At 36.6% G+C, this 25,262-nt stretch overlaps 2 protein-coding genes across 4 annotated transcripts in view; one reads left to right on the forward strand and one right to left on the reverse strand.

Annotated features, from left to right (window-relative positions):
• Positions 1-3,593: 3,593 nt before the first annotated feature.
• Positions 3,594-17,480, reverse strand: LOC113644890 (phospholipid phosphatase-related protein type 4). The gene is made up of 7 exons (XM_027150057.2): positions 17,136-17,480; positions 13,853-14,038; positions 11,182-11,311; positions 10,819-11,014; positions 9,322-9,379; positions 7,183-7,356; positions 3,594-7,040 (listed from the first exon to the last, which is right to left on the reverse strand). The coding sequence occupies exons 1-7, from the start codon at positions 17,211-17,213 to the stop codon at positions 5,640-5,642; spliced, it is 2,223 nt and encodes a 740-aa protein (XP_027005858.2). The 5' UTR covers positions 17,214-17,480; the 3' UTR covers positions 3,594-5,639.
• Positions 17,481-21,383: 3,903 nt separating this feature from the next.
• Positions 21,384-25,262, forward strand: part of plppr5b (phospholipid phosphatase related 5b) — a 50,821-nt gene continuing 46,942 nt past the window's right edge. The window contains exons 1-3 of one of the 3 annotated variants that reach the window (XM_027148737.2): positions 21,384-21,798; positions 23,595-23,670; positions 24,702-24,767. In XM_027148737.2, coding sequence (XP_027004538.2) covers positions 24,717-24,767 — 51 coding nt within the window. In that variant the 5' untranslated portion in view covers positions 21,384-21,798; positions 23,595-23,670; positions 24,702-24,716. The remainder of the gene's footprint in view (positions 21,799-23,594; positions 23,671-24,701; positions 24,768-25,262) is intronic. The other 2 variants (XM_027148740.2, XM_027148741.2) reach the window with 2 other exon arrangements.

Raw genomic sequence — 25,262 nt, forward strand, 5'->3', positions numbered from 1 at the left:
CAGATGACAGATTTAAAAGAAGGTAAACATGAATTTTATTATTAAGGCACACTAGTTTTAGTTTTGGGCTACCACACGCTATCAGATCAATGTCAATGCACCTTGGAATAGCCTTTACAAGTTTTTAGGATTCCTGAATATTATTGACAAGATAAGTCCCATTTTTTGAGATATATCCTCTTGTAGGTTGATGATGGTGGCTGGGAATACTGTCTAACATGCCACTGCAAAATCTTTCATAAGTGTTCATTTGGGATGAAATCTTGTGACTGTGAATGCCATGCATGTGTTTAGATAATATCCATAGCCATCAAACCGTTTAGTGAGCCCTTGTGCCTTCTGGCAATGTCATTGTGGATGAGCCCACTCCGATCATGATAGAAGTGTTTATTCATAAAGGTGATCAGTCACAGTAACTGATCTGATTAATTTGTAGTGACCCTTTTGGCAAAGGGCACAAGGGCTCAGGATTAAAAAGGGGTCCTGAAACTGTTAGGTGAAAACGCTACATACTGCACACCAAGGTGTATTGGAATACAATGGATTGACAACTTATAGAATTAAAATATTGTTCTTTTAGTTTTCAACAAAGTGCATTAAAATTCTGTTTGTCTGGTACTTTGTACCTGAGCCTCATTTCAGCTTCTGTCAAGACAATTATCTTGCAAGAATCCACCTTCTCGCTCATCTCTACATAAATCTACTACCTCCATACACATCAGCCTGCTAACGCTAACTGCACAGACAGCTAAAATACAGGGAGAGAGCAACAAAGAACGAAAAGACCTCTCTGTCTAGACCAAACATTGAATCTGGCAATGAAAAAGATCTATTGAAGAGACAGACTTGCTCTTACTGTCCTCAGCATCTATAAGCACTAATAGCATGAATTCCCAGCAACCTCTGCCTCTCTCTCGCTGGGTATCCACAGTATACTGGAACATTTGCAAATTACATTAGCCGCAAAGGACTGACTTCAATCTCATACTGTATATGGCCATTTGTCGAATTATGTCAAATGGATTTGTCCAATTTCTCTGTTTCTGTTGATGTGTCCCCTTATTTAACTCATTCTATATGGCACTTAATCATACAATAAAATGGTATAATCAACTGTAACAGGTTATCAGGCGATTAAATATCGCTAGCAAAGGTAGAAAGAGACACTTCATTAACCTACAGGATTCTCATTGGTGTATTGATGGGGGATATTTACATAGGTATCTGCACTTCAGATGAATGAGAAATGGATATGCCTATGAATTGTTCAACTGAACCTTACATGTAGCTGAGACAATCTGTTTGAAAGAGTGTATACATAAAAGCAGCCCCTGTATGTGAACTACATGTCACGTGCTATAAGGAACACAGCAGCAATGAATTTAAAGAAAACTGTGCATGAAAGAACAATGTACATCGACTGACAGGGTCCTCTCTTCCCACAATCATGTGAGGAACATGCAAACTTTCATATCTGAAAGCCACACAGGCTTCACAGGGTTAATATAGTGGATTCACCTCATCATGCAGAATATTAACTTCGTAAGGGCAATCAAGGGCAGCTTCAGGTGTCAAGGGCATCCGTTTCTCTGTTTTCTGACCTACTTTGCGGTATGTGTCCATGTGGATTGCTTCAGTGCACCAATACTGCTTGCATTTCATTAACAGTTAAACCAAGTCTGCACTCATGCCATTCATAAAATATTCAAAGGCTTTAGGAACAGGTCCTGTAACAGACACCTCTACAAGTAACATTCCTCCTGTAACCTGCTCTGCCTGCTCAAGTCACTGGAAAAAATCGAAATGTTGTGTTTTCTGTAATTCGTTACTGCCTAAATTAAGATAGGCATCAATGTAATGATACTTACAATAATGACTAGCTCAGTTCTAAGAGTAAATTATATTGTAGTATATCATGTGTATATTATACCACAAAAGGGCATTTCATATGCTGTTTTCTTTTTGTCATTAGCCGTGAGCGAACATCTTATTGACTATCCTGCTGTTTTTACAGCTTACAGCTAACACAGTTAACCAAAACTGCAGCTTGTTGCGCCATGGTGCAACACAACATACTGAACACACTGAAACACAAAACATATGAAAGTACAGAGGAGTACAGTCTGTACACACAGTGAGATTATTGCAACCATTCTCTTTGTGCAGTATTTGGTTTGTTCTTGTAAGCAGCCCCTGTATGTGTATTACATGTCATATGTGAATTTTCGAGGGTTTTAAGAATACCATTTAGCTGAAGAATTCAAGCCGAGGCTATTTCTTCTGAATTTAGTTTGCAGTTGAAGTCCAGAGTAAAGAGGTGGATCTTTAATCTCCCTTTGAAAATAGACTCTAAATCTCAAATTCTTGCTAAATCTCAAATTCTTCATCTCAGATGCTATGTAGATTTCTGTTCTGACTAAGCCGTTATCACACACAGATAAGGAGACCTTCATTGTCACTAAAGCATATTACCATGTGAGCAATGGTAACATGACAATGAACTGTGACAGAGATAACATGCTATGACACTGTAACAAAATTGTATAATTGTGGAAACTAAAGCCTAGTAAAAGCCTTCTATAGCCTGGGCCTCACTTTGGGGGTAAACCCCTGATTTTTTTGTGATTGTTCTTTGTTACTATGACATTCCATGAAAGAGAGAGAAAGAGAGAGAGAGAGAGAGAGAGAGAGAGAGAGAGAGAGAGAGAGAGAGAGAGAGAGAGAGAGAGAGAGAGAGATCATCTTCACTCCAGTTTGTTGTACAATCCTATCTAAAATGAAATGTGGCTTCAACCTTTCTGTGACGACATCTTCAAAATCACTGTATAGCCTAATCATCATTTGTCTCTGTTTGATAATGTAGTAACATGTTTATTGCTTTGAAAGGTCATTTAATAGATATTTAAACTGCACTGCAAAGGTTATGATTTTACATTTGGGAAAATGGAATAATTAGAAATCCAGAGTACGTCTTAAAGGCAGGGTTGAATTAGGTCCAGCTTCACTACCTGGACTATTGTGTTTTTCCTATCAATTTATTTAATTGGTCATATATTCTATTAGATATTTTTCTTGCAATGATGTTATTTAATGTTATGTAGTAATTAATGGATCCTATTCTGAACTAAACTAACACAATACCTGGTACAATTATCCTCTTTCAGTTCTACAAAGGCAGAAGACTGGAAAACAGCATTGTAACCATAATAGTAATTTACTGTTGTAACTGCTATGTAGGAGTGTTTATGCATTATGAACCAATGAAATTAAGTGTTTACTAGTTGATTGAACATTTTCAGTTTATCTAGTGCTATATTTTAATTGAAGTCACAGTGGGGAGTCAAAAAACCTAACAAAAAATTGTAAGATAATTTTAGAGAAATCCAAATAATTGTCAGGACACTCCTACAAATGTTATCTGAGCTCAGGGTATCCGATGGTCGGGTGAATGTTAATAACTGCACTGTTCATGACAACTTATAGAAAGCATTATGAATGGAGATAATAGAGAAATGAACTGAATAATGTAATGGAAAGCACTTCAGTCAGCCCGGTTTTTATGAAACCTCAAATAAGAATCAAAGACTTCATCGTGGACTAAATAACAAACATTTATTCAAACACTGCTACACAGTTTCCCCCCCATGGATCCCTTTTCTTACATGGATCTGGCACAGTTGATGGAGAGAGATAGGAGATAGGAAAGAAGAAGGAGATGTAGCTTCTTAAACAGAGCCTGATACCAGTGTAACAAGGTGCTGCTGTACTTGTTCCCATACACAGCTAACCTATCAACACTTTCCAGATTAAACACAAATGCAGTATTTTAGGGAATAACCCCTCAGTCATCTTAGAAACATGCATGATGCATTCCTTAAATCAAATGTACACACACTATTCAATGAACTGTCTTTCCTTTGTAGTGCTGAGGTTACTATTCTAACAAAATAACACATTTATAAAGATTGTCCACCAACAAGAATAAATATCCAGAGTAAACAATTAAATAATTAATAAAACATATGTTTGATATGAAATCATCAACATGCAGACACTCTAGCTGTGCCACACTTTTTGTGGATTTACAAGAATACAGGGTGTTGTGGAAATACTATAGCAAAGCACAAAATGATCCCTTTTAAATACCCTTTGGCACATTTACATGTTTTTTAATAAAAAAAACTCACAGCAAAATCTGTTTAAAGAATATTATTAATCTTCATGTCTAATAAAATAAACATTTCATTCTATTTTTTTTTTTATGATAGTTCATATGGCACCATATTGGGTAAATACATCTAAAAATAGTTAACTTGTGTGTTCTTTTAGTAGCCACATTTATTAATCTGACTAAATATAAATATACTTTACATGGATATAGGGGCTGCTTAGATGAAATATGGTTCCAGAAATCAAGCATGTTGTTTCAGGATCAACAGTACTCACATATTAAATAGTTAACTGGACCTACTCGAAGAGATTTAAATGGAATAATGGAAATATCAATGACTTAAGCTTAAGAAACGTCTGCCCCGCTTTGCCCACTCAAGTGCAAAAATGAGTAGTGAACAGCACAGCTAGAGGTCTGGGCTGTGAGCGATCTTACAGTAGCAGCAGAGTGTGTTTACTAGCACCTGGTACTATCAAACACACTAAAGGAAGACGGTGATCTAGTTGCACCTTGATTTGCTACTGAACATATGTTCACCTTAGTGAGACCAGGAGAATTCTTTAAATTACTGCGTATAGCAAAGTTTAGCAAATATGTGTCATTGAGAGCAAGAAACACAAATTGAATTACGTTCATGGTGAAATTTATATTGCAAATAGGAGAATATAGTGCATGGTATTTCAAGCAGGGCCGGTACATACATAACGGTGAACTAGGCATTTCCTAGAATGGCACTTGAACATGGGCAGCTTATAGTACCAACATACATTTTCATCCAGTATGTCATTTTACCAGGCTTTTTATGAGTGCACATGGTAAGCACTTTAAATAGATAAGAAGACAGTCATCACCAGTGATGAATTTGTAAAAAGTTTATACAACAAACTGGTTGGAGGTATAGCTACATTCTGTTTTACCTAGAGCATCAGAATAGCACGAACCAGCCCTGATTGCAAGACTATACAACAAACTACAGAAAATATTCTAAGCACTTATGGTTATTAAATGCTTTCACAAAACAATTTTCTGATCCAAGCTTTTTTTTTTTTTTTTTGCTTTGTTCTCCATATCTAAATAGGACAGCACCCATTTTTGAGAATAATTATAATACAAAACGTTCCGGGCTCGGGTAATCACTGAAAAATTAATTTGTTCAACATTTATACAGTGTTTAAGTTAAGACTTGGCACTAGGTCAACTTCACAGTGTATAGAATAAAAGTATTAGTTTATATGCTACAATATACTGTACTTCTTCATTAGGACAACAGCCAACAGCGTAGAAAGAGTTCTGGGTTTGTGCTTTTGTGTCACTTTAGAAACTGGTGATTTCATGCAGTGTAAGAAATGGTGTCATCCAGAGTGCAAAACACACCAGCAAACTGTAGATGTGTGGACAAAAATAATGAACACCTCATATATGGACATCATGTGTGATGCATAAACAGTGAAAAAGCATCAAATGCTGGCTACTCTTTAAATGCTGGGGAGTTGGTGGAAGTTCCCTTGTAGAAAATGGTCCTGGTGTTGTCTGGGCTGTTCCCTCTTTCAGGTATTAGGATCATATTGCTTTTTCTTCGTAGTGTTGAGTCGCGGCTCTCTGGGCCACACTCATTGCTCTCTACAGGGGTGACCCGGATGGTGGAGATGGTTTGCTGAGGGTGCTGATCTCCTACTGAGTTGACTACAGTAGAAATAGAGGAGACAGCAGGAACTGTTGGGACTGTGACATGTATTGGAGCACCAGAGTTGCTTCTTTTCCTATCTGTTGAACCATAGCTGTCCCTAAGTGTATCACAGTTCGCTGAGTCTCGGTTTAGGTCATTGAGCTCAAAAGACTGTCTTAAGCTGTTCTGAGACTTCCAGGTCCAGAAAGTGGTGCCATCAGTAGAGTGGGCAGGAACCAAGGGCCGTCCATTCTCTGGGTGTGCTTCCACCCTGACTATGGAACCCTGGCTGGGAACACATGAACCAGGATCCTCACTCAGGCTCTTATGGCGGTGCAGAGGTGCAGTGGAGCTGGTGTGGCTACTACTCTCAGAACTGGTGGAGCCTGTGGGCAACAGGCCATGCTGCTTGGACATGCCAATTACTGGCACAATGCGTGGTTGTCCATTGACATTCTTTTCAATGCTTTTCAGCCACTTATCCCGTACACTGCCTCTAGGTGAAATGCTCATGCCTTCCTGAGTCTCCTCTGGAATATGCACCAGTTGGGAAGAGCCTGGTCTGGGCTGAATAGACACTCTTGTACCTCCAGCAATCCCACAAGGGTTACTGGGTAAAGTGCTGCTTCCAGTGGCCAGTATGAGACACGAACCTCCTGGACCTTGCTGTTCCCCATTAATGCCTATAGTGGAAGGTTCTGAGCTACAGCGAGGCTCCATGTTGCTGGTTGAACATTGGCCCATGGCACTCTCCACAGTCTGCATGGAACTCTTTCGACTGTCATTCTTACTCTTCCACTGCGACAACAACTGCTTGGAACGACTGGAGTCCATGGATGAATAGACTGTTCCATTGTGCATTGTGTCATCATCCATGGTTGGTGGGTGAATCCGAGGCAGAGTGTTACTAAAAGTCACCACGCTCTCCTTATCTATGGGGCTATGGGGCTGTGGGACTTCAACATCTGCACTGGATCTCTTCAGGTTAGTAAGGGATCTAGTGTGACGGGTCTGAAGATTACGGTGAAGGAGGCCATCTGAGTGTGAGGTGGACATGCCACCACTACTGCTACGGCTTTTAGCAGGTAGATGGTGGCCGATGTGTTGACCCAGCTCACCCAGGGACCTAACAGTATCCTGAACCTGAGGTTCATTCTTCAGCTTCTCCTCACTGGGTTGGAAATTCCCAACAGCATGCAGACCCTATTGTGATCAGAGAGTTGAGTATTTAAGTAACACATTACACCACAATAATACTAATGCCATATGTAATGATGTCATGTGAAACTCTGAATGTATTTTAACAGTAAAAAGCTTGATATGATTATAGAAAAAAAGAACTCACTAAATAAATGGCAATGCCCCCTCCAAGGAGAAATCCCAGGTAAACATCAATAGCATGGTTCCTGTGCTGGATAATCCGTGTTTGACCACATATGACAGCACTTATGATGAAGGAGAAGACCAATAAGGGCTTCAGAAGCTTAGATGAGTCTGTCAGAGTGCTGTTGAAATACATCTAAGCAGAAACATGTACACTCTCATTAAAGAGTTACCTTCACATATACTGCGCTTAGCATAGTATAATCTCACACTGTTGTTTTACTTAGATGTACATATCAAAGCCCGGAGGATGATGAGCTCATTTGGTACCAAGCAATTTGATGGCTATTAACTTCCACAGCACCTGCTCATTGCACTGTAAAATGATTGTCTATGGTAAAAAAAAATGGTAAATGTCCCTGAAACACGGCAAGGCCCTTGATACGTATGTAACTTCGTTGCATTAAAAGCAAGATAGATTTTTTTTGTCATATTACACTGTCTTAGTTTAAAAAGATACTGATCTGTTTTAGAAAATAAACAGTTGATTGCCAAAAATAAATGTTTGCAGTTGAGATGTACTTTGCCTATTTAGTAAGCTTTAGTCCTGGACGAAACTCCCTCATGAAGCTGACAGAGAAGATGCTATGAGTGTCCAGGCTTCATCAGGAGCAGTATAAAAAAATTAACATATGAATATTGATATAAGATTTTTTTTTTTTTTTTCATAACTACATACTGTATATGTTCTGATACTGATACTTCTATCAGACCAAGGCTTTTATATTTCCATTTACAGAATTTGGCATACGCCCTTATCCAGAGCGACGTACAAAAGTGCTTTTCTATCCTTATATTTATTTTATTATTGTTTTTTCCACCAGATTCTTCTTGATTCAGTCCAGTCCACTTAATTCAACCAGTTACATCTCCTCTATCAGATGACGGAATAACACACATGGCGGAAACGACTATCTGCCCTATTACACTTGCTCACAGGCAGCCATAAGTGTCTAATGAAGCTATGATTGATAGGGAAGTGAACATATGATACCACTGTAACCAATTAAGCATGGCCACTTTTGATCTCTTGTCCATGAATGTAATCTGCTTGTTTACTACTATTTATAAATGATACCCCGATACAAACAACCGATACCATCAGATACAACAGGTGATACATAAGTCTGTTCTCACACTAATAAATAGACAGTACATAATGACAGCAGTCTTAATCTGTTACTTGGTTAATGATAACAATCAAAGCAAAGAAGACTGCAAACTATGATCTGTGAAAATGTCAAGAGGAGGAACTGCAGTATCTTCCTGCAATATAAATAACCTGGTGAAACATCTTAATGTAAAACTCAGTATTAGACGTTCACTGCTAAAAGCACATGACAGCAAATAACCCTACAGTAAGCAAAAAAGCTGATAACCAGTTGTTTTTGCCAAACAGCAACAACCGACCATTGACAGCAATGGATTATGGAAACACAACTGAGACTCTAGCAGTCTATTAAAAAGCATGTACTCTATCTGTTAATAAAAAGTCTTATCCATATGTAGCATCTAAAAATAAAAAAATGAAGTAAACTCTACAGTGAATGGATGTATCCCAAATTTGACTGATAATGTATGTGCAAGAATAGACGAATAATTGTAGTGCATATGTTGGAATTAGTCTTATTATTTGTCATACACATAACCGGAAAACCTTAACTATGTACACGATTAATAAATGGTGTGGTAAAATGTACAATTTTATTTATTGTCTTATTGCCTTTTGTCTTTGCAGTGACTACAACTGTTCCAGGTTGTGAATCAGCATTACATCACTCATATCCTCGAAATAAATCCACACACTGCTCTTACTACTCACCAAACACTGAATCTAAAGCACCAAAGGGACAAACTATCAGGTGAATACCCTTTTCTGTACATTTTACATTCACTGTACTAAGTGCCAATAACATACATTTATCATTTTCGAGAGTTACAAAGCAATGAGACTGAATGATGAAATATTTCATTCCATAAACACATCAACGCTAAGTGCATTGCCTCTGTGAAGTGGACTGAATATTTTAAGCTTTAGTATGATAATGAGGTTTAACTTGAATAGACATTGTACACTGCATGGGAGTGACAAGCTACTCACAGAGATGTAGACAGCTGCAAAGGATGCCAAGGTTGCATGCTGGGAAGGGAATGATTTTCTGGAAAATGAGGAGAACCCAAATCAGACTAAATATTATTTATTAAAGAAAGTTAATATTTACCTTTTCTAAACAAATGCAGAGAACACCTACTGCTTGTACTCTGCACAGACTTTCAGCACAATGAAAGTGGTTTTATTAAGCTCAGGTTCAATAAGCACCTTCCTTTAATAAAACTTTCCTTCAGAATAATATCTAACTACATTTACCAAATATACAGCCACTGTATGTATTTAGAAGTAAGTGAAAAGGAGAAGTACGTTTTTTTTCTCTCCTGCTGTCTCTGGTGTAGGAACTTCAGTCAATATGCAAGTAAAACAAAACAGCAATCTGAATGCATATCTGCCTTTGGTAAAGAAATATACATCATTGAGCTGAGTCTGCTGCCTTTAACTCGACAGTTACTATTAGGTTGCTTGTACTGTCTAATATACAGGATGCACACTGGTCGGCTTTATTTTGTGTATTTCTCCTGTAGTGTTTTGTATCGTCTGTACTGTCTTTGTCTCACACAGTTTGTACTGTGATGTTTTATGTAGCTTTAGGTCATTTTATGTGGCACCATGGTCCTGGAGAAGTCTCATTTTACATTTACTGTGTCAGAAATGACAATAAAAGCCTCTTGACTTGACTTCTTTACTTGAATTAACTTGAAGCAAACAATAAAATGCAGTGTAGTTTACAGTTTATAAGCTGTTTGCTTAGGAAAAGTAACAAAAATCTACACAAATATTAGTCATGCTAACTTCCACAGCTGACATCATTTTAAAGACCAGCTTCTTAAGTGATTAAAGGCCGAATAAAGACACTCTGGACTTTAGTAAACACAACCTCTACTAGTGTAATAAATCTGCCTGATAGTACTCTGTCGAAATAATCTACTAATTTAGACAGAATTTGGTGAGCATTTCCAAGGACTGCCAAATTCATTGTGCAAAAAGAATAAATTCTACTAAATTATTGCCATAAGAGCTACATACAGTTAAAGTAACCTACATACATGTGTAAATCCAATTATAGATTTCTGACTGTTTCATTATTTACTGAATTTGCATTACACAAGAGAATTTGCAGTGTCATTACTTGCCATGAACCTCATTAAAAAAATAAGGAAAAGCCTCTTTAGTGCTCCAGAATAGCCCTCTAATACATGCATGGGCTCTTGTCACCTTAGTTAAAAAATAAACCCAACACCACTGGAAAAGGTTTGTTTAAACATACCATGTGGAGAAAGCTCTAAAGATAGATGAAGAAACGCTTCACTGAGGAAATATTCGGGTCATTCTGTGACAGACTTCTGCCTGCTTTCACATTACACTGCATGCACTGATGCACTACATATTCTGCTTCATACTGAAATAAAATAAAGCAGTTTTCTTTTTCCATACGAAGGCTGACTGTCTACAATCATTTATTATTCACTTCTACACCAGTCCTACCTGCCGGCATTAATGATGGCAGTGTCAGATCCAGAGCATATGTCTTCCAGAATGAAAGAGTTCTCATCACACGAGGAGTTCAGGTGTGTGTAGTTGGGTTTGCATACGGTAAGAAAATATGGTGTTGGGTAACCTGTCGACAGCTGGATGATGTCAGTTATCAAAGCAGTGGCACAGAGACCAAACACATGAACCCCTAAAATAAAAAGCAAATAAATAAATGAATAAAAAAAACTGAATGGTTAAATTTCAAAGATGATGTTACAACGTAATTAAGTGACAATGTACTGAAGTTTTTTACTTCTAGTATAAAAAAAAATTATTTTACTGAATGTTTGACTCATGTTTGTGAGTCCAACTTACCCACAAACCTGATGGCGCGTCGGACATAAGAGTTGAAATTGCAGCCAGCTGCATTGATGTTGGCCTCGGCTCCAGGGCCGCTCTGAGTTTTGGAAAGCCAGCAGAACAGAATACCTTCTCCAATCATTATCTGTAAACAAAATGAGGCTTTTATAGGTTTTCCTTCTTTCATTGTGGATTATCTTTCTGTAAATATGTATAAGAGAATGAGTGCAACATCTTGTATTTTATTTTTGCACACTTTTTAATTAATGTTCTCTCACCATAGACCTGCTGGTGTATCAGAGAAACATTTTTTTTCTCGTACTGCCCGGAATCTGTCCCTGTTGTTCTACATAAATTGCTTTTCCTGTAGTTTTGGACAACGTATAAGCAAAAAGCTTCTAACTGCTATCAACATAAATTTGTGTGGTGTACAAGCCTAAGATGCTCAATCCTAACACTCTGATAATATGCATGATGAATGTATTCTATAGACACTGTAGACACAGTTGCTACTGCTTCCTTGTCTATAAAGACTAGACTGCTGTAGTCGATAGGTGAGGAGTTTAAATCCCGGCAGGCCTTTGTGTTTGATGTTAGCAGTGCTCTACATATTGCGATGGCAGGCGAGCTGTTATGGATATAGACAGACGGTTGGCTTGATGAAGTGCCACACAGCAAGCTAAATCTGAACTCTGACAGCATGCAGATTACACCACACACCACTCTGTGTGACTCTGGCCGTCCAATCTCTCTCTCTCTCTCTCTCTCTCACTCACCCTCTCTCTCTCTCTCACACACACACACACACACACACACTCACACACACACACACACACACACACACACACACACACACACACACACACACACACACACACACACACACACAGTCTCTCCTCTACACAGTGACAATTGGCAAAACCACAGGAGTCCCAAAAGCCTGCAGTCACTTCCGCCCCTTGTGCTAAATCTGTCAGGTAAACAGACTTTAGACACAAATGAGCTGAGTAAAAAAAATTAGAATGCTCCACTGCTATTTAAACCCAAGCTTAGTATTTATGAGACTTTGAGAGCAGAAATATAGAGGCCATTCCACAGGATGCAAACCATCCATCATCAGTAAGAATCCGAAGACCAGAGTGGAATGATATAAGTGTGATCATCAGGTTTCAACAAAGGTTTGGCCACAGACATACAAACAACTGTTGCTTTTAAAAATTGGAGAATTACAAACATGGCAGAATGATGTAATCTTCTCAGATCGTTTAGCTCATAAGATGGACTGTGTGTATAAGCAGGGTGCTGTTTTCACAGTTCATACTTTAAACCCATTTAGCCATCTTGTGAACTGTATTTAATAAGCTTCAAGAGGTCAATATGAAGCCAAGCGTGAAACAAAGTATGTGTCTAGCCATAAGGGTGCCCTGCGAATAATAACCCTGTGTACAACAGCTCACAGAATTTATGTCATATACAGTATATATATACACACACACACATACAAATAAGCACATTATGGAAGGGCTAACTGATTTTCATTGCTGTCCCACTATATGTTAATGAATTTGCATTTAAATAGGTTATAAATGTCATATGGATGATATGGAATATATATATATATATCTTTTTATATGTAAAAAGAACTACTAGAGTATAGCTATTTGTGGTATATTAGCTGGGCATAACTGACCTCTAAATCCTTCCCACAGGCAATATATCATCTATCATCTTCTTTAAGGTAAAATAGCTTACAAGTCAAATGACTCAAACTCATTTTCCTATGTTAATTTATCTAGACTACAGGCAAAGTTGTCAATTATCTTTAGTAACTCTATAATTCCCATTCCCTGTTCACTTTATTAGTAAATCTCATGCTCATACCAATAAAGGTCAAGAGCTTCCATTAATAGTATCATCAAACATCAGGAAGGAGAAAATGTCTCTTTAACGTTAACCGTGGAATAGATGTTGACTCTAGATGGGCTGGTTAAATGGTTTAGAAACTGACGATCTCTTGAGATTTTCACACTGAAACTAGATGTTATACAGAATGGTGTAAAAACAGCATTGTGAGTGAAAGACTGAGGGATGAAACCCTTTGTAGATGACAAAGATCAGAGGAGAATGACTGGTTGGGTAAACAATAGATTGACCAAGAAGTTTGCTTTAAATTCTGTATATTCCATTGAAAATTTTTAAAAATGTACACAGAGTTGTACTCATCTGCTATTTGCACAAAGCAACATGGTTTGTCCATGTTATGTGTGTGTGAGTTGAGTTTCCTAAAGCTGTATATAATGTTTCCACATTGTTTAGAATGTTTGCACAACCTTCCATGGTCTATATATAGTAATTCAAGCTTATATATGTAATATATGTGTGTGTAAATATATTAAAATGTATATGAAGTTCAGCTAGTCATAAAAAAGAGGCTTTTTTTCTAAAGAAAAAAAAAAGCAAAATAACATACATCAGTGGATGGGCCTTATAAACTTGAAACTGGGGATTTAGATTTTAGATTTCAGAAGACAATTCCTTAAAATACCAAACTGGGAAATCAGAATTTAAAACTCTGTACTCGGAACTCGGAATTCTGAAAAAGAACTCGGAATTCCGAACTCGGAACTCAGAATTCCACAAACATAATGAGCCTCATCTTACTTGTGTGTATGTGTGTGATACTGACCGTAAGGGCAGGCACACCAAAGGTAAGGATGAGTAGCATGAGGAAGGGGATGACCTCGTGTGTTGGTTCGATGTACGGTAAACTCAGACTGCGATCATAGCAGCTGAAACCCCAGTGCACAGGTTTAAAAATGTCTGTCCATTCTAGGAAGTAAAGGCTCACTACAGATGAAACCAGGATTGGAAGCTGGAATAAAAGAACGGCAACATGGTTACAAAATGTGGCAAGTATCTTAAGTTCGAGAGTTAGTTCAACATTTATGTAAGGAAAGGTCCTTGTTTTCAGTGTCATGTTATGCAGGGAAGTTACTGCTGTAGTACGATCAGCTAGTCATGTGGAATCAGTTTGGTACATCTTGACTCAGTAAAAATACTTATGATATAGTACAAATTTATGATTTAGATCCATTCTGAACTCTGGCTTGGCCATCCATAACCTTGATCTTGTTTTGTTTAAGCCATTGCTTTGTATATTTTGTAATTCCTCTTCAACTTTTATGTTTTAGCAGAAGCCATAAAAATTTCCCACCAAAACTGACTGGTATATAGAGCTAGAAAATTAATCACCAAATTATGACCAATCAGGACCAAACATTCAGCAGTGCTGTGCCATTATGCCTCATGCAAGTGAATTTGGATTCTAATGAGTCTTTTACTAAGAAGAGTAAGTTTGCTACTGAAGAGTATGTTAGGCTTCACAGAGCAAAGTGTCCTCTCTGTGGCGTATTGTCTAAATTTGGCCATTGGCATCTTCTCGCAGACGTGTTCCAAATACAGCTTTAACAGGCAACCTTGAAAAGAGAAAGTACAGGAGCTCTTAGTGCTGAACAGAAGGACAACTCCTGCTGAGCTTGGGAGTGCTTACAGATCCTCCTTTGAATTCAACCACACACAAATATCAAAACACCAAACAAATGTCTCAAGCCAAAACATGAATCTATGTTCCACAGGACATTTAAAAAAAAAAATCCTAAAAGTGAGCAAAGACTGAGAAATGTGCAGAATAGTTACTCTCCTCATTGCTGAAAAAAGGTCTACAATATGTAAAGATTTGGATGTGTTGTAACCATATAGTAATGATGAGGAGCTCTCACTTTTCTCTCACTCTTATACAAAAATATAGGTCAGTGGAACCACCTTGACTACAGTAAAGTTTTGCAGTATCAGCATGCTGAGTCAGCTGCTCACTGTAGCACTGTGCATATCAAGCAGCTTCTCTTTTTACTTCACAACCTCATTAATTGATCAGGGCAATGAAACAGACATGAGAACCATTGTACACCAGAACAGGCCATGTACAGTAACACGATGGAAGAAGTGACATGTCCTTCTTTCCTAAAACTTGGCACACTTTTAGGAAAGGTAAATTAAAGGGTTAAGTCTAGATGCAATTTCAGCAACACAAAATCCAATCTGGAAAGACAGATTAGAAATCCTCTCGTACCTGAAAATAGGCTTTTAAGATTTCAAAGCTTATTCGAGTGTATCACTCATCAAATGGTCGACAAAGAACTTGGAGGAGGAAGAGAAAGTCATTTAAATAATGAATATATATGAATGGAAGATGGTTGCTTATTTATAAAGGCACAGGCACTGGTAATATCACAACAAGCACTTCAAGATTCCCACATCCAGCATTGTTCAAATATTCATGCTGTGCTGTAGGTAGCAGGTGGAAGACCCTATTAGGACACTCTTTAGCTTGAGCAAAAAAAAAAGAAAAAAAAAAAAAAAAACAGCTACACACACACACACACGATTTCTGTAAAGCTGTTTTGTTAAAATCATTAATCATGTAATATATTTCGGAAGTCACATGACTTTCAATTGATCAGACCGTTTCAAGCAGCTGATCACAATTCTTTACAAAATCTTAACATGTACGACAACAATAACGGGTGGTGAATGATCTCTTTATGTATTTATTGGTATATTTGTATATATTGTGTATAATTCCCATATGACTGGCTTGTATATGTACATTTAAGCACAGGGACATGAAAAATAGGCACAGGGAAAAGTGGCAAAATACTTCAGTATGAAAAAGTGGCAAGATATACTTGTTGTGTTTATCAATAAAATGATTAATTAGCATATACATGTATTTATTTATTTAATAAATTTCATTTAATATAATTATTTAAATATTATTTACGAGTATTTTTAGACACATATTTGCCCTTTTACATTAGTCCGAAATCTCTCTCTCTCTCTCTCTCTCTCTCTCTCTCTCTCTCTCTCTCTCTCTCTCTCTCTCTCTCACACACACACACACACACACAGACACACACAGACAGACACACACAGACAGACACACACACACAATTCTAACAATTCACACATAATTCACAATTCTAATTCTACAATTCTTTTGCATCTTTCCTCAGTTGTGTATTACTGTAGCTAAATGATGTTGTATTTACATTTAGATCAGACCCTAAACCTCACCAAACCCTATAAAATATAGGTCACCATAGAAAGGTGACAAATCTCCACTCACAAACCATCTACAAAAAAAAAAAAAGGAAAAGCAAATATGTTTCTGGTTGTATGTTTAACAAAGGAAAGGGTTGGATCAGGTCACAAGGTGCACAGCCATCTCCTGTGTTTGACCCAGATATGCTTGTTTCTCACTAGGCTTAAAGATATACTGTAGGGTGCAATCTTAAATAAAATAAAAAAATACACCTAATGAGGAACACTATTTCATGTACGGATAAGATTTAGAATTATCGTGATATTAAGGAAATATTTGTCAGTGCAAACACCCTGTCTTCACTGTACTGCTATAAAATAAACATGATCAGATCACATAAATGTAGTGAATCAAATATGAGGTACAAAGGAATTACTACTGTAGTTTTGTTTTGTTTTTAGACCAGGAACCATATTACAATGTGTTTTCTATCTAAGATACAACAGAAGGTATCACTGCATTTGATCCACAGTGCATAGGGAAAAAACCCACCAATGAAAGAATGATTTGCTTCAGTAACCTATTTAGAAAGTACCTTCTTGGCAACAACACAATGTGAACACTGATGTATGAAAAGCCTACTTTTAAACTATTTAGGGAGCCTAGATGCTCAGAATGGAGCTCAATTCACCTGCTACATTGATTTGTAGATTCCCAAAGCTTAAATCTCGTAGCTTAGTTTAAATGCGCACAATATAATTTACACACGTGAGATACATTTGCACGTTTGCACGACTGTCCAGAAAAAAGCAGCTTCTACTTTAATGGCTGATCACAACATCCAGATAAAAAGGAATCACTGACCCACCTCAACAAAATAGAAGCATGGGAGCAAAGAAAGGCTATCCTTCGTGGCGTTTCCCTTCGCTCTTTCTCTCGCAGACATGGTTATTTCTTTGCCTTTCCGTGCCAACAGGACAGCTGTCTCACTTGTAGCGTTTTTCACCAGCCGACAATATTCCAGGCGTCTAAAGGTGCCATTAGCTCCAAGGATGGAGGAGCTCGAAACGTCTTATTACAGCATCTCGTCCATTAACTAAGCAGCTGCACCGGTTTTGTAGAGCTTTTGTAATTTGCAGTATAGTAATGCGTGTATTCACGTTGGCTACAGGGGGATCATTTTGGCTAAATGGCTACTGTACTGATGCGCGTGCGCACAATAACAAACGCTTCACGCGCCTCTTATCTCACAGGGCGGGGGGATTCATCTTTATTTCCGTATTATTATTATTATTATTATTATTATTATTATTATTATTGACTAATATAAGCCCGTGTACAGAATTGGCAAAAAAGTAGGGATATTGAAAACACGTAATGTAACACCGAGATAAATATGGTTACTTACTAATGATTAATATTACAGTTAAAATATTAACTTGGCTCTATTGAAAGGTTTTCTTCCAAAATCAATCTAAATCCTAAATCTAAATATTATAATGTTTATATATGATATAATAAAAATATGTAATATTATATGTGTGTGTGTGTGCTCGACCATTTCAGACAAAATCACTTTTTTTTTTTTTTTGCAATTTTTCTTCCCTTTATCTATTTATTTATTTTTGCTCATTAAGTTACATCCAAATGGTTCCAAAAGCGTGACACATTTTAACTCATCTGTTCCTGTTCTCCTGTCCTAATAATAATATATGGAGGGGGAAAAAAGAATAATGAAATATGGAATACTGCTAATTGTTTCCAGTATCCTGACTATACTCACACTGCAGTCACACTGAGCTAATAATTTTAGGACATCCTCTACTTTCATTCCAAATATATACAGATTCTTTCATATATTGAATTATCTTGGGAACTGATATGCTCTAAAGTCAAGCATATATTGCATATATCTGTACCATCTAATCTACCAAGTCATTACTCCAATAGAGATGGAGAGTGTCACTTGTAGTCAAGTTTTATTGAAAAATCTTTTTGTTACAAGAACATGGTTAGTTGGGCTACCTCCAGGATTGTAGAAAATCAGCTTTTGGTACATTTCTATTGAAATGAGTATAATTATTATTGTTGTTGTGTGCTGCATCCAGATGTACTGTTAATCAGTTGTTATTTTAAATGTAACTTTTGTATTGACACAATATATAATTTTGTCTATGGTATATTCTGCTGTTTCTGCTACAATCTGAAAAAGAAAGCCAAAATAGACATGTCCCTAAAATTTTCCAGCATCACTACAGGCATTGTACATTAGCTCATTTTAATTTGTTGCTGTCTTGAGCTTGTATTACACTCTGTTGATTCCAGTGGTCTTGTTATTACTATTATTACTTTTCCCACTTTATTGGATGATCACGATAAAATCATGTAATGTAAATTGTCAATGTAAATTCAATGTAAATTGTCTTACACAATCAGCAATAAATCTGCCAACAGTAAGCATGTCTCATTTTATGTTTAAAGACTCTGACAACAACTTTATTATTTTTTTTTTTTGCTGCCAGGGTTCCTACACCTCTGTTTGAACATTCACTCCACAAAATTGGTAGATTTTCTGTCCTACTGCCTCTAACATCTTGGTTAACCCTGCACAGAGAGAAGAGGATGAAGAGGACTATGGAGAGGGTATATATACTCTTATGTTTTCCGATTATCTGTGAACAACAAAGAAGTGTAACCTCCACTTTTCTTATTCGGCTGTAATCCATGGATTTTCGGGTCTGTCACGTCCTATATTGGACCTAAGCAATTTATATTCGAATCATTAACCTCTCATATTCTTAGTCATATTTGTCATTATTGCCCAGAAGCAAATAGTAATAGAATGCTGGTGAAGTACAGAAAGTTTAATTATGTATCCATAGGTAGAGTGTAAACAAGTTTCATGACAACTGAACCACTTCTGTCAAGGATTTTGTGTGTACCATAAGGCCATGTTCTTGCAACCTGATACTGTACAAATCAAGGATACTTTGTCAGGATGATATGTGTATGTGTGTAGCATGAATGTAATTCTTAAAAGAAAATAGACTAGGTTTGCTTGTGACCTGTGGATGAAGATACATAGACCCAGAAAAAGTAATTATTTGCTCATAAACACCAACCTCTTATGATCTTGGCAATTTCAGACAGGCATCTTTAAAATTTCTTTTACAACTGCTGATACTTATAAGGGTATATTATTACTTGAAATCATATCCCTGGGTCATTCTAAACATTAAGCAATTGTCTGTTTTATTACTGCCTTAATGTTTTTATTTTTATGTTTGTGGTATCAACAACATGACGATAAATACAGCACATAGCAGGTTTAAATAATGACTTGACTTGCACATTTATTTCAGTAAGCAAAAACCAGACAGATCTGTGTCCGAGCTGGTATTATTATCCTTCACAGCTCCTAACACTCCATAGTTTCAAACTGTACACATATACAGTAGCACCGCTTTTACCATTACAACTACAGTATATCATAGATGAGACATTTTAAATTATGTCACCATGCATTGTTTTTCTCATTTAGTAAATTTTCTAGCGTTATGTCACAAACTGTTCAACCACCTTCCATCCAGGAAGAGATCTTTCCACAAGCCATCAGACTCCTCAATAACTGAACTGAACTGTACCGAGCACAATACACACACATGCACAATCAACTATAAAGGACTTGACTGCAAAGAACCACACCAAATACACACTCTTCCAATTCACATCCATGTCTATCCACATCCATTCATCTATATCTATATCTGCTGCTATAATACTAATGTGTTCATTCCAGTGTTTCTGCACATGCAATATTGTTGAACATACAGTATTTACACTGATCAGTGCCATTTTTGTGTATTATCTTTTGTGTATTGTCTTTTGTGTAATGTCTTGTATTTTTTGTTTGCACTGTCTTTTGTTCTGCACTGTCTTGTTTGTTTGTTTTGTCCTGCACTATCTTGTTTGTTTTGTCCTGCACTGTCTTGTTTGTCTTGCCTTGCTCTGTTTGCACAGTTGCACTTTATGTACCTAGGACTACTTACTAAGTCCTTAGCCCTGTCTTTGTTTTATGTAGCACATGGTCCTGGAGAAACGTTGTCTCATTTCACTGTGTACTGCAACAGATATATATAGTCAAATAGATAAATTCTTTTTGTCTGCACGCGCATCAGTACAGTAGCCATTTAGCCAAAATAAATGATCCTCCTGTAGCCAACGTGAATACTCGCATTACTATACTGCAAATGACAATAAAAGTTTCTTGACTTGACGAGATACAGGACCATTCGCACCCAAACCAACAGGTACAAAGCCACATTAGTGTAGGTTGTGGTTAAACCTACACCACGTAAACACCAAACCCTTACACAATACTGACCTGTTAAACACCAGATATTTACCTACATAATAACATGTTAAACACCAGATACTTACCTACATAATAACACGTTAAAGACCAGATACTTACCTACACAATAACATGTTAAACATCAGATACTTACAGTACCTACATAATAACATGATTACCAAATACTTACCTACATAATAACATGTTAAACACCAGATACTTACCTACATAACACGTTAAAGACCAGATACTTTTCCCTACACAATAACATGTTAAACATCAGATACTTACAGTACCTACATAATAAAATGATTACCAGATACTTACCTACATAATAACATATTAAATACCTGGTACTTACCTACATAATAACATGTTAAATACCAGATACTTACCTACATAATAACATGTTATATACCAAATACTTACCTACATAATAACATGGTAAATACCTGATACTTACCTACATAATAACATGTTAAATACCTGATACCTACATAATAACATGTTATATACCAAATACTTACCTACATAATAACATGGTAAATACCTGATACTTACCTACATAATAACATGTTAAATACCTGATACCTACATAATAACATGTTAAATACCTGATACTTACCTACATAATAGTTAAATACCAGATACTTAGCCACGTAATAATATGTTAAACACCAGATATTGTATACATCACACTGTACAGAAACAATGTCGCAACACATTTAAAACAAAACGAAGTTGAACAGCCTCATCTCTTGAGCTAAAATCGAACCACATTTATGCGCATTTTTCTTATTTTTTTTCACCCATGTTGTCTGGACACAAACAGAGTAAGAACGCAGGTGGAAAACGACGCATATTGGCGGTGTAGATGTCCATTGAAAAGACATTTGAGTGCTGGATCGTGAGTCGTGAATCAAACGAATCAAATTGCTCGGACACGAAGATACAACTAAAGCAGGAATTGAAATAATCGATTCAGTTAAGTGAATCAGAATCCTAAGAATCGGTTCGAACGTGCGCATGTGCAGTATGAAAGTACAAACTTTCGACAAATGTATTGTCAGTAGACACAAAGTAAAACCCGAGATAATGAAGAGTTAGACTGGAAATTCCATCTTCTCCTCTGGTACCTGAGATGTTGTTGCAGCACTAACACTTACTTGCTAAACAGGTAAGACTCTAACCTACCTTGTCAGGTGATAGTGTATACTACCATGTTGTTTGGTCTTGGTAAAAACTGCACTGAAATTCTTTTAAATCATATGGTTTATTTTTGTTTTTCTGCTCTGACTTGAACACCTGAGTTGAATTGGGTATGTAAAATGTGCAGAACATGGATAATTTATATCTACAGTACATGCCAAAATGTTAATGGACACCTGACCAACACACCCATATTTTCAGATTTTTAACCTCCACTCTACTGTGAAAGTCCACTAGATTTTGGCATGTGGTTGAGGGGATTGGTTCATTCAACCACAAGACCATTAGTGAGCTCAGACACTGATATCCAGTGAGAAAGCCTGGGGTACGTTCAATGTTAGCATCCCAAAGGTGTCCAGTTAGTACTTTCTGCACTCCATTCAAGTTCTTCCACTTGAACCTTGGCAAACCATGTCTTCATCGACCTCACATCATGCACAATGACATTGTTTTGCTGGAATAGGTTTTTCTATGTTAGTAGTTTATGTGAAGGCAAATTGTATTGCTACAGCAATACACAAATGTCTAATGTTATTGTGAGAAGCTGTTGAATTGTTTTTGGGATGTAGGAGGCAAGTAGACATAGGCGCTAGTAGAACATACACATAGTAACCCAAGCACAGGATTGCACCTTGGAACCTGGAGCTGTGACATGACATGATAATGTTGAATATGTATTATAAAATGTAGACAGTTAAATGACATTTTCTGGGAAAATGTAAATCAGGGAGTATATATAGGGTCAGTGACACAGTAGAAATCTATAAAGTTAAAGCACTTCTAAACATTTAAAATGTAAAATTTTATTATTCAAGTAAATGACTTGAAATTTCAAAACTACTACTTGTATTAATATATATATATATATATATATATATATATATATATATATATATATATATATATATATATATATGATTATAGTGTTATTAGGGCATAATATCTTGAAGCTTAATGCTTTAATTCTAAAGCATAGCTTTTTTTAAAATTAGCTTACAGATTATAAATAAGACTGTATATGTACTGAAATGCTTTATGACTGTCTGCATCATAAGTGTCTCCCTGATTGCAACAGACATAAGAGTCCATTGTTTGGATGGCCAAGGTCCTTGGCTGTTTTTTGGTACTACCTGCTGTAGATCAAATGCAGGTCTGGAGATCTCACCTATCCTACTTGGTGCTGTTCCAAAATCATGCTGTGATGCTTCTCAAGTGCAGGTGTTAAAGGTCCTTATCACCTTAGAGGGCAGCTTCGAGTTCTTTAGGTTTCTAAAGTGGTAACAATGTTGATGGAATGGGTCTTTCATACCAGGGTGCTGTTGTGACAGGACCATGAAAGATCCTGCATGATGTGAACACAGTATATCGATGTATAATTAGGCAGTACACTATAGTCATGCATATAGCTTTGGTTGTTTACAGTCAGATGCCTTTGACTGAAAATGAAGTGAATTAGAGCACTAGAATTAGGGCATAGAGTGATGTTCCAGGCAAAAAGAACAGATGACATTATTTTAGAATATACAATTAAAATATGAAAAGAGAACACTCAGTAATGTTTTTTTAAAACCTACCTAGAAAAGTAGTAAGGTAAATTGTACTGCCCCTGCTGCTTCTGTTTCTAGGGTTGTTTTTTATATTAATGAATGGATCAATTTAGCATATTTTCCAAGCATAACATCTGCTATAAATGGACGACAAAATAGTGTCAACATATGTATGTGCAGTATTCACTTAAATGTTCTGTTGGTTGCTGTGTTACAGAATTTTGACAGACGTGCTGTCAACAGACACAAAGCTGAAGTAAATCCGAGTATTAGACTGGAGAAACTTGCCAAAGGTAAGATTTTTATACACCTTGCCAGGGCATACTGAAGGAGTGTAGTCTTATTTGAAACTAGGTCTTAGAACATATTCTTCCAAACAAAATGTTGCCTTTTGTGGTTTCCTGCTCCGACACACCACTAATCAGTTTATTTTCCCAACATTCCTAAGTTGAAGTGGGTATATTAAAGCACAAACAGGATTATAACATGTAGAATATTTAATACTCCAGTTCCAGGTTTGGAATCCTGTGGCTTATATTAACAGTGATGATATTAGAAACAGTATACGACCGAATGTTTGTGGACGGCTGAGTTTTAACCTCCATTTACGGTTAGCTTAAACAGTTAAATTGTGTCTCTTGCTATAAATGGACTATAAAAGTAATTAATGGTATTGTGGGGCAAATTAACACAGTAGGTAGTGTTGGTGTCTCACAGATCTAGTGTCCATGTTATGTTTTTTATTTTGTACATGTTGCAAATGTACATTTTCTCATTGGCACCATATAATTTGCCACCCTATTTATTTATTTATTTATTTATTTATTTATTTATTTATTTATTTATTTATTTATGCTTTCCTTAATATTTATAATAAAGTACTTTGAAATTTAATTTGAATAAAGAGAGATAAATTGTGTACTTAAACTAAATGAATAAATGAGTGTTTAATAGATGACTGCATTGTATACTGTATGTATTCTGAATACACTGTGTTTGTTTTGGATAAAGATGGTGTTTAAGATAAAGATGGCCACCTGGTGTTTAAGTTCCAGAAAATTATGTTTACTTCTCTTGCACACTTTCTTCCCTTAGTGTGTGCAGTGTAATAGTGTGTGTTAAAATAAATGAACATGTTGGTATAAATAATCAGTGCTAAATAGTATGAGCAAAACATTACCATTTGGAAGAGATGGAAATACAGAAATGTAAAAGAGTCACAAAATTATTTCCAAAATATCAGTGAAGTCACTAAAATGTGGTAATGGTCTCCATCTAGTGTTTCATTCTGGTAATGTGCTTATCGTTCAACATTTTTTTTTAGGTTGTTCAGGGGAAAATGCAACCTGAAGGTCATCACATTGAAGTCTATGCTTATTTTGCTCTGGAGGTAAGACGTTGGAGGGCAATAACACAGTCATAAGTTTACCTTAATGAAATAACTGTAATTAGTTTCACAACCGTATCAAGGACTGTAGGCTCAGCTTTAATTTCCTAACAAAGTTATTTGGTAATTAATTTTTCAGGACACAGCTCAAGAAACCAAACTGTGAGTCTTCTGTTTCAGAGTTTAGACACATTTGCTGAATAGAACTGGGATTTGTAATGGTATCAGAGTGGATTGAGCTAGACTTGGAGAGAGAATTTCACTTAATAAAGTGTCTTAGTTAAAAATAATTAATGTACAAAAACTAGTGGGTAGTGTGCTCTTGTTCTGTAACTACAAGGCCAAAAGTTTCTTGCATGAGAGATCTATTTCACTGTTCTGCCCCAACTAGGCCAATATTATATTGCATGGGCAATCTCTTGCACCAATTTCACTCTGTAGCCTTCTGTGGGAATTTAACTTCTGTGGTCAGAATCCAATGTCCTAACCACTACACCA

The sequence above is a fragment of the Tachysurus fulvidraco genome, chromosome 3 (assembly GCF_022655615.1).
Source record: "Tachysurus fulvidraco isolate hzauxx_2018 chromosome 3, HZAU_PFXX_2.0, whole genome shotgun sequence".
NCBI lineage: Eukaryota > Metazoa > Chordata > Actinopteri > Siluriformes > Bagridae > Tachysurus > Tachysurus fulvidraco.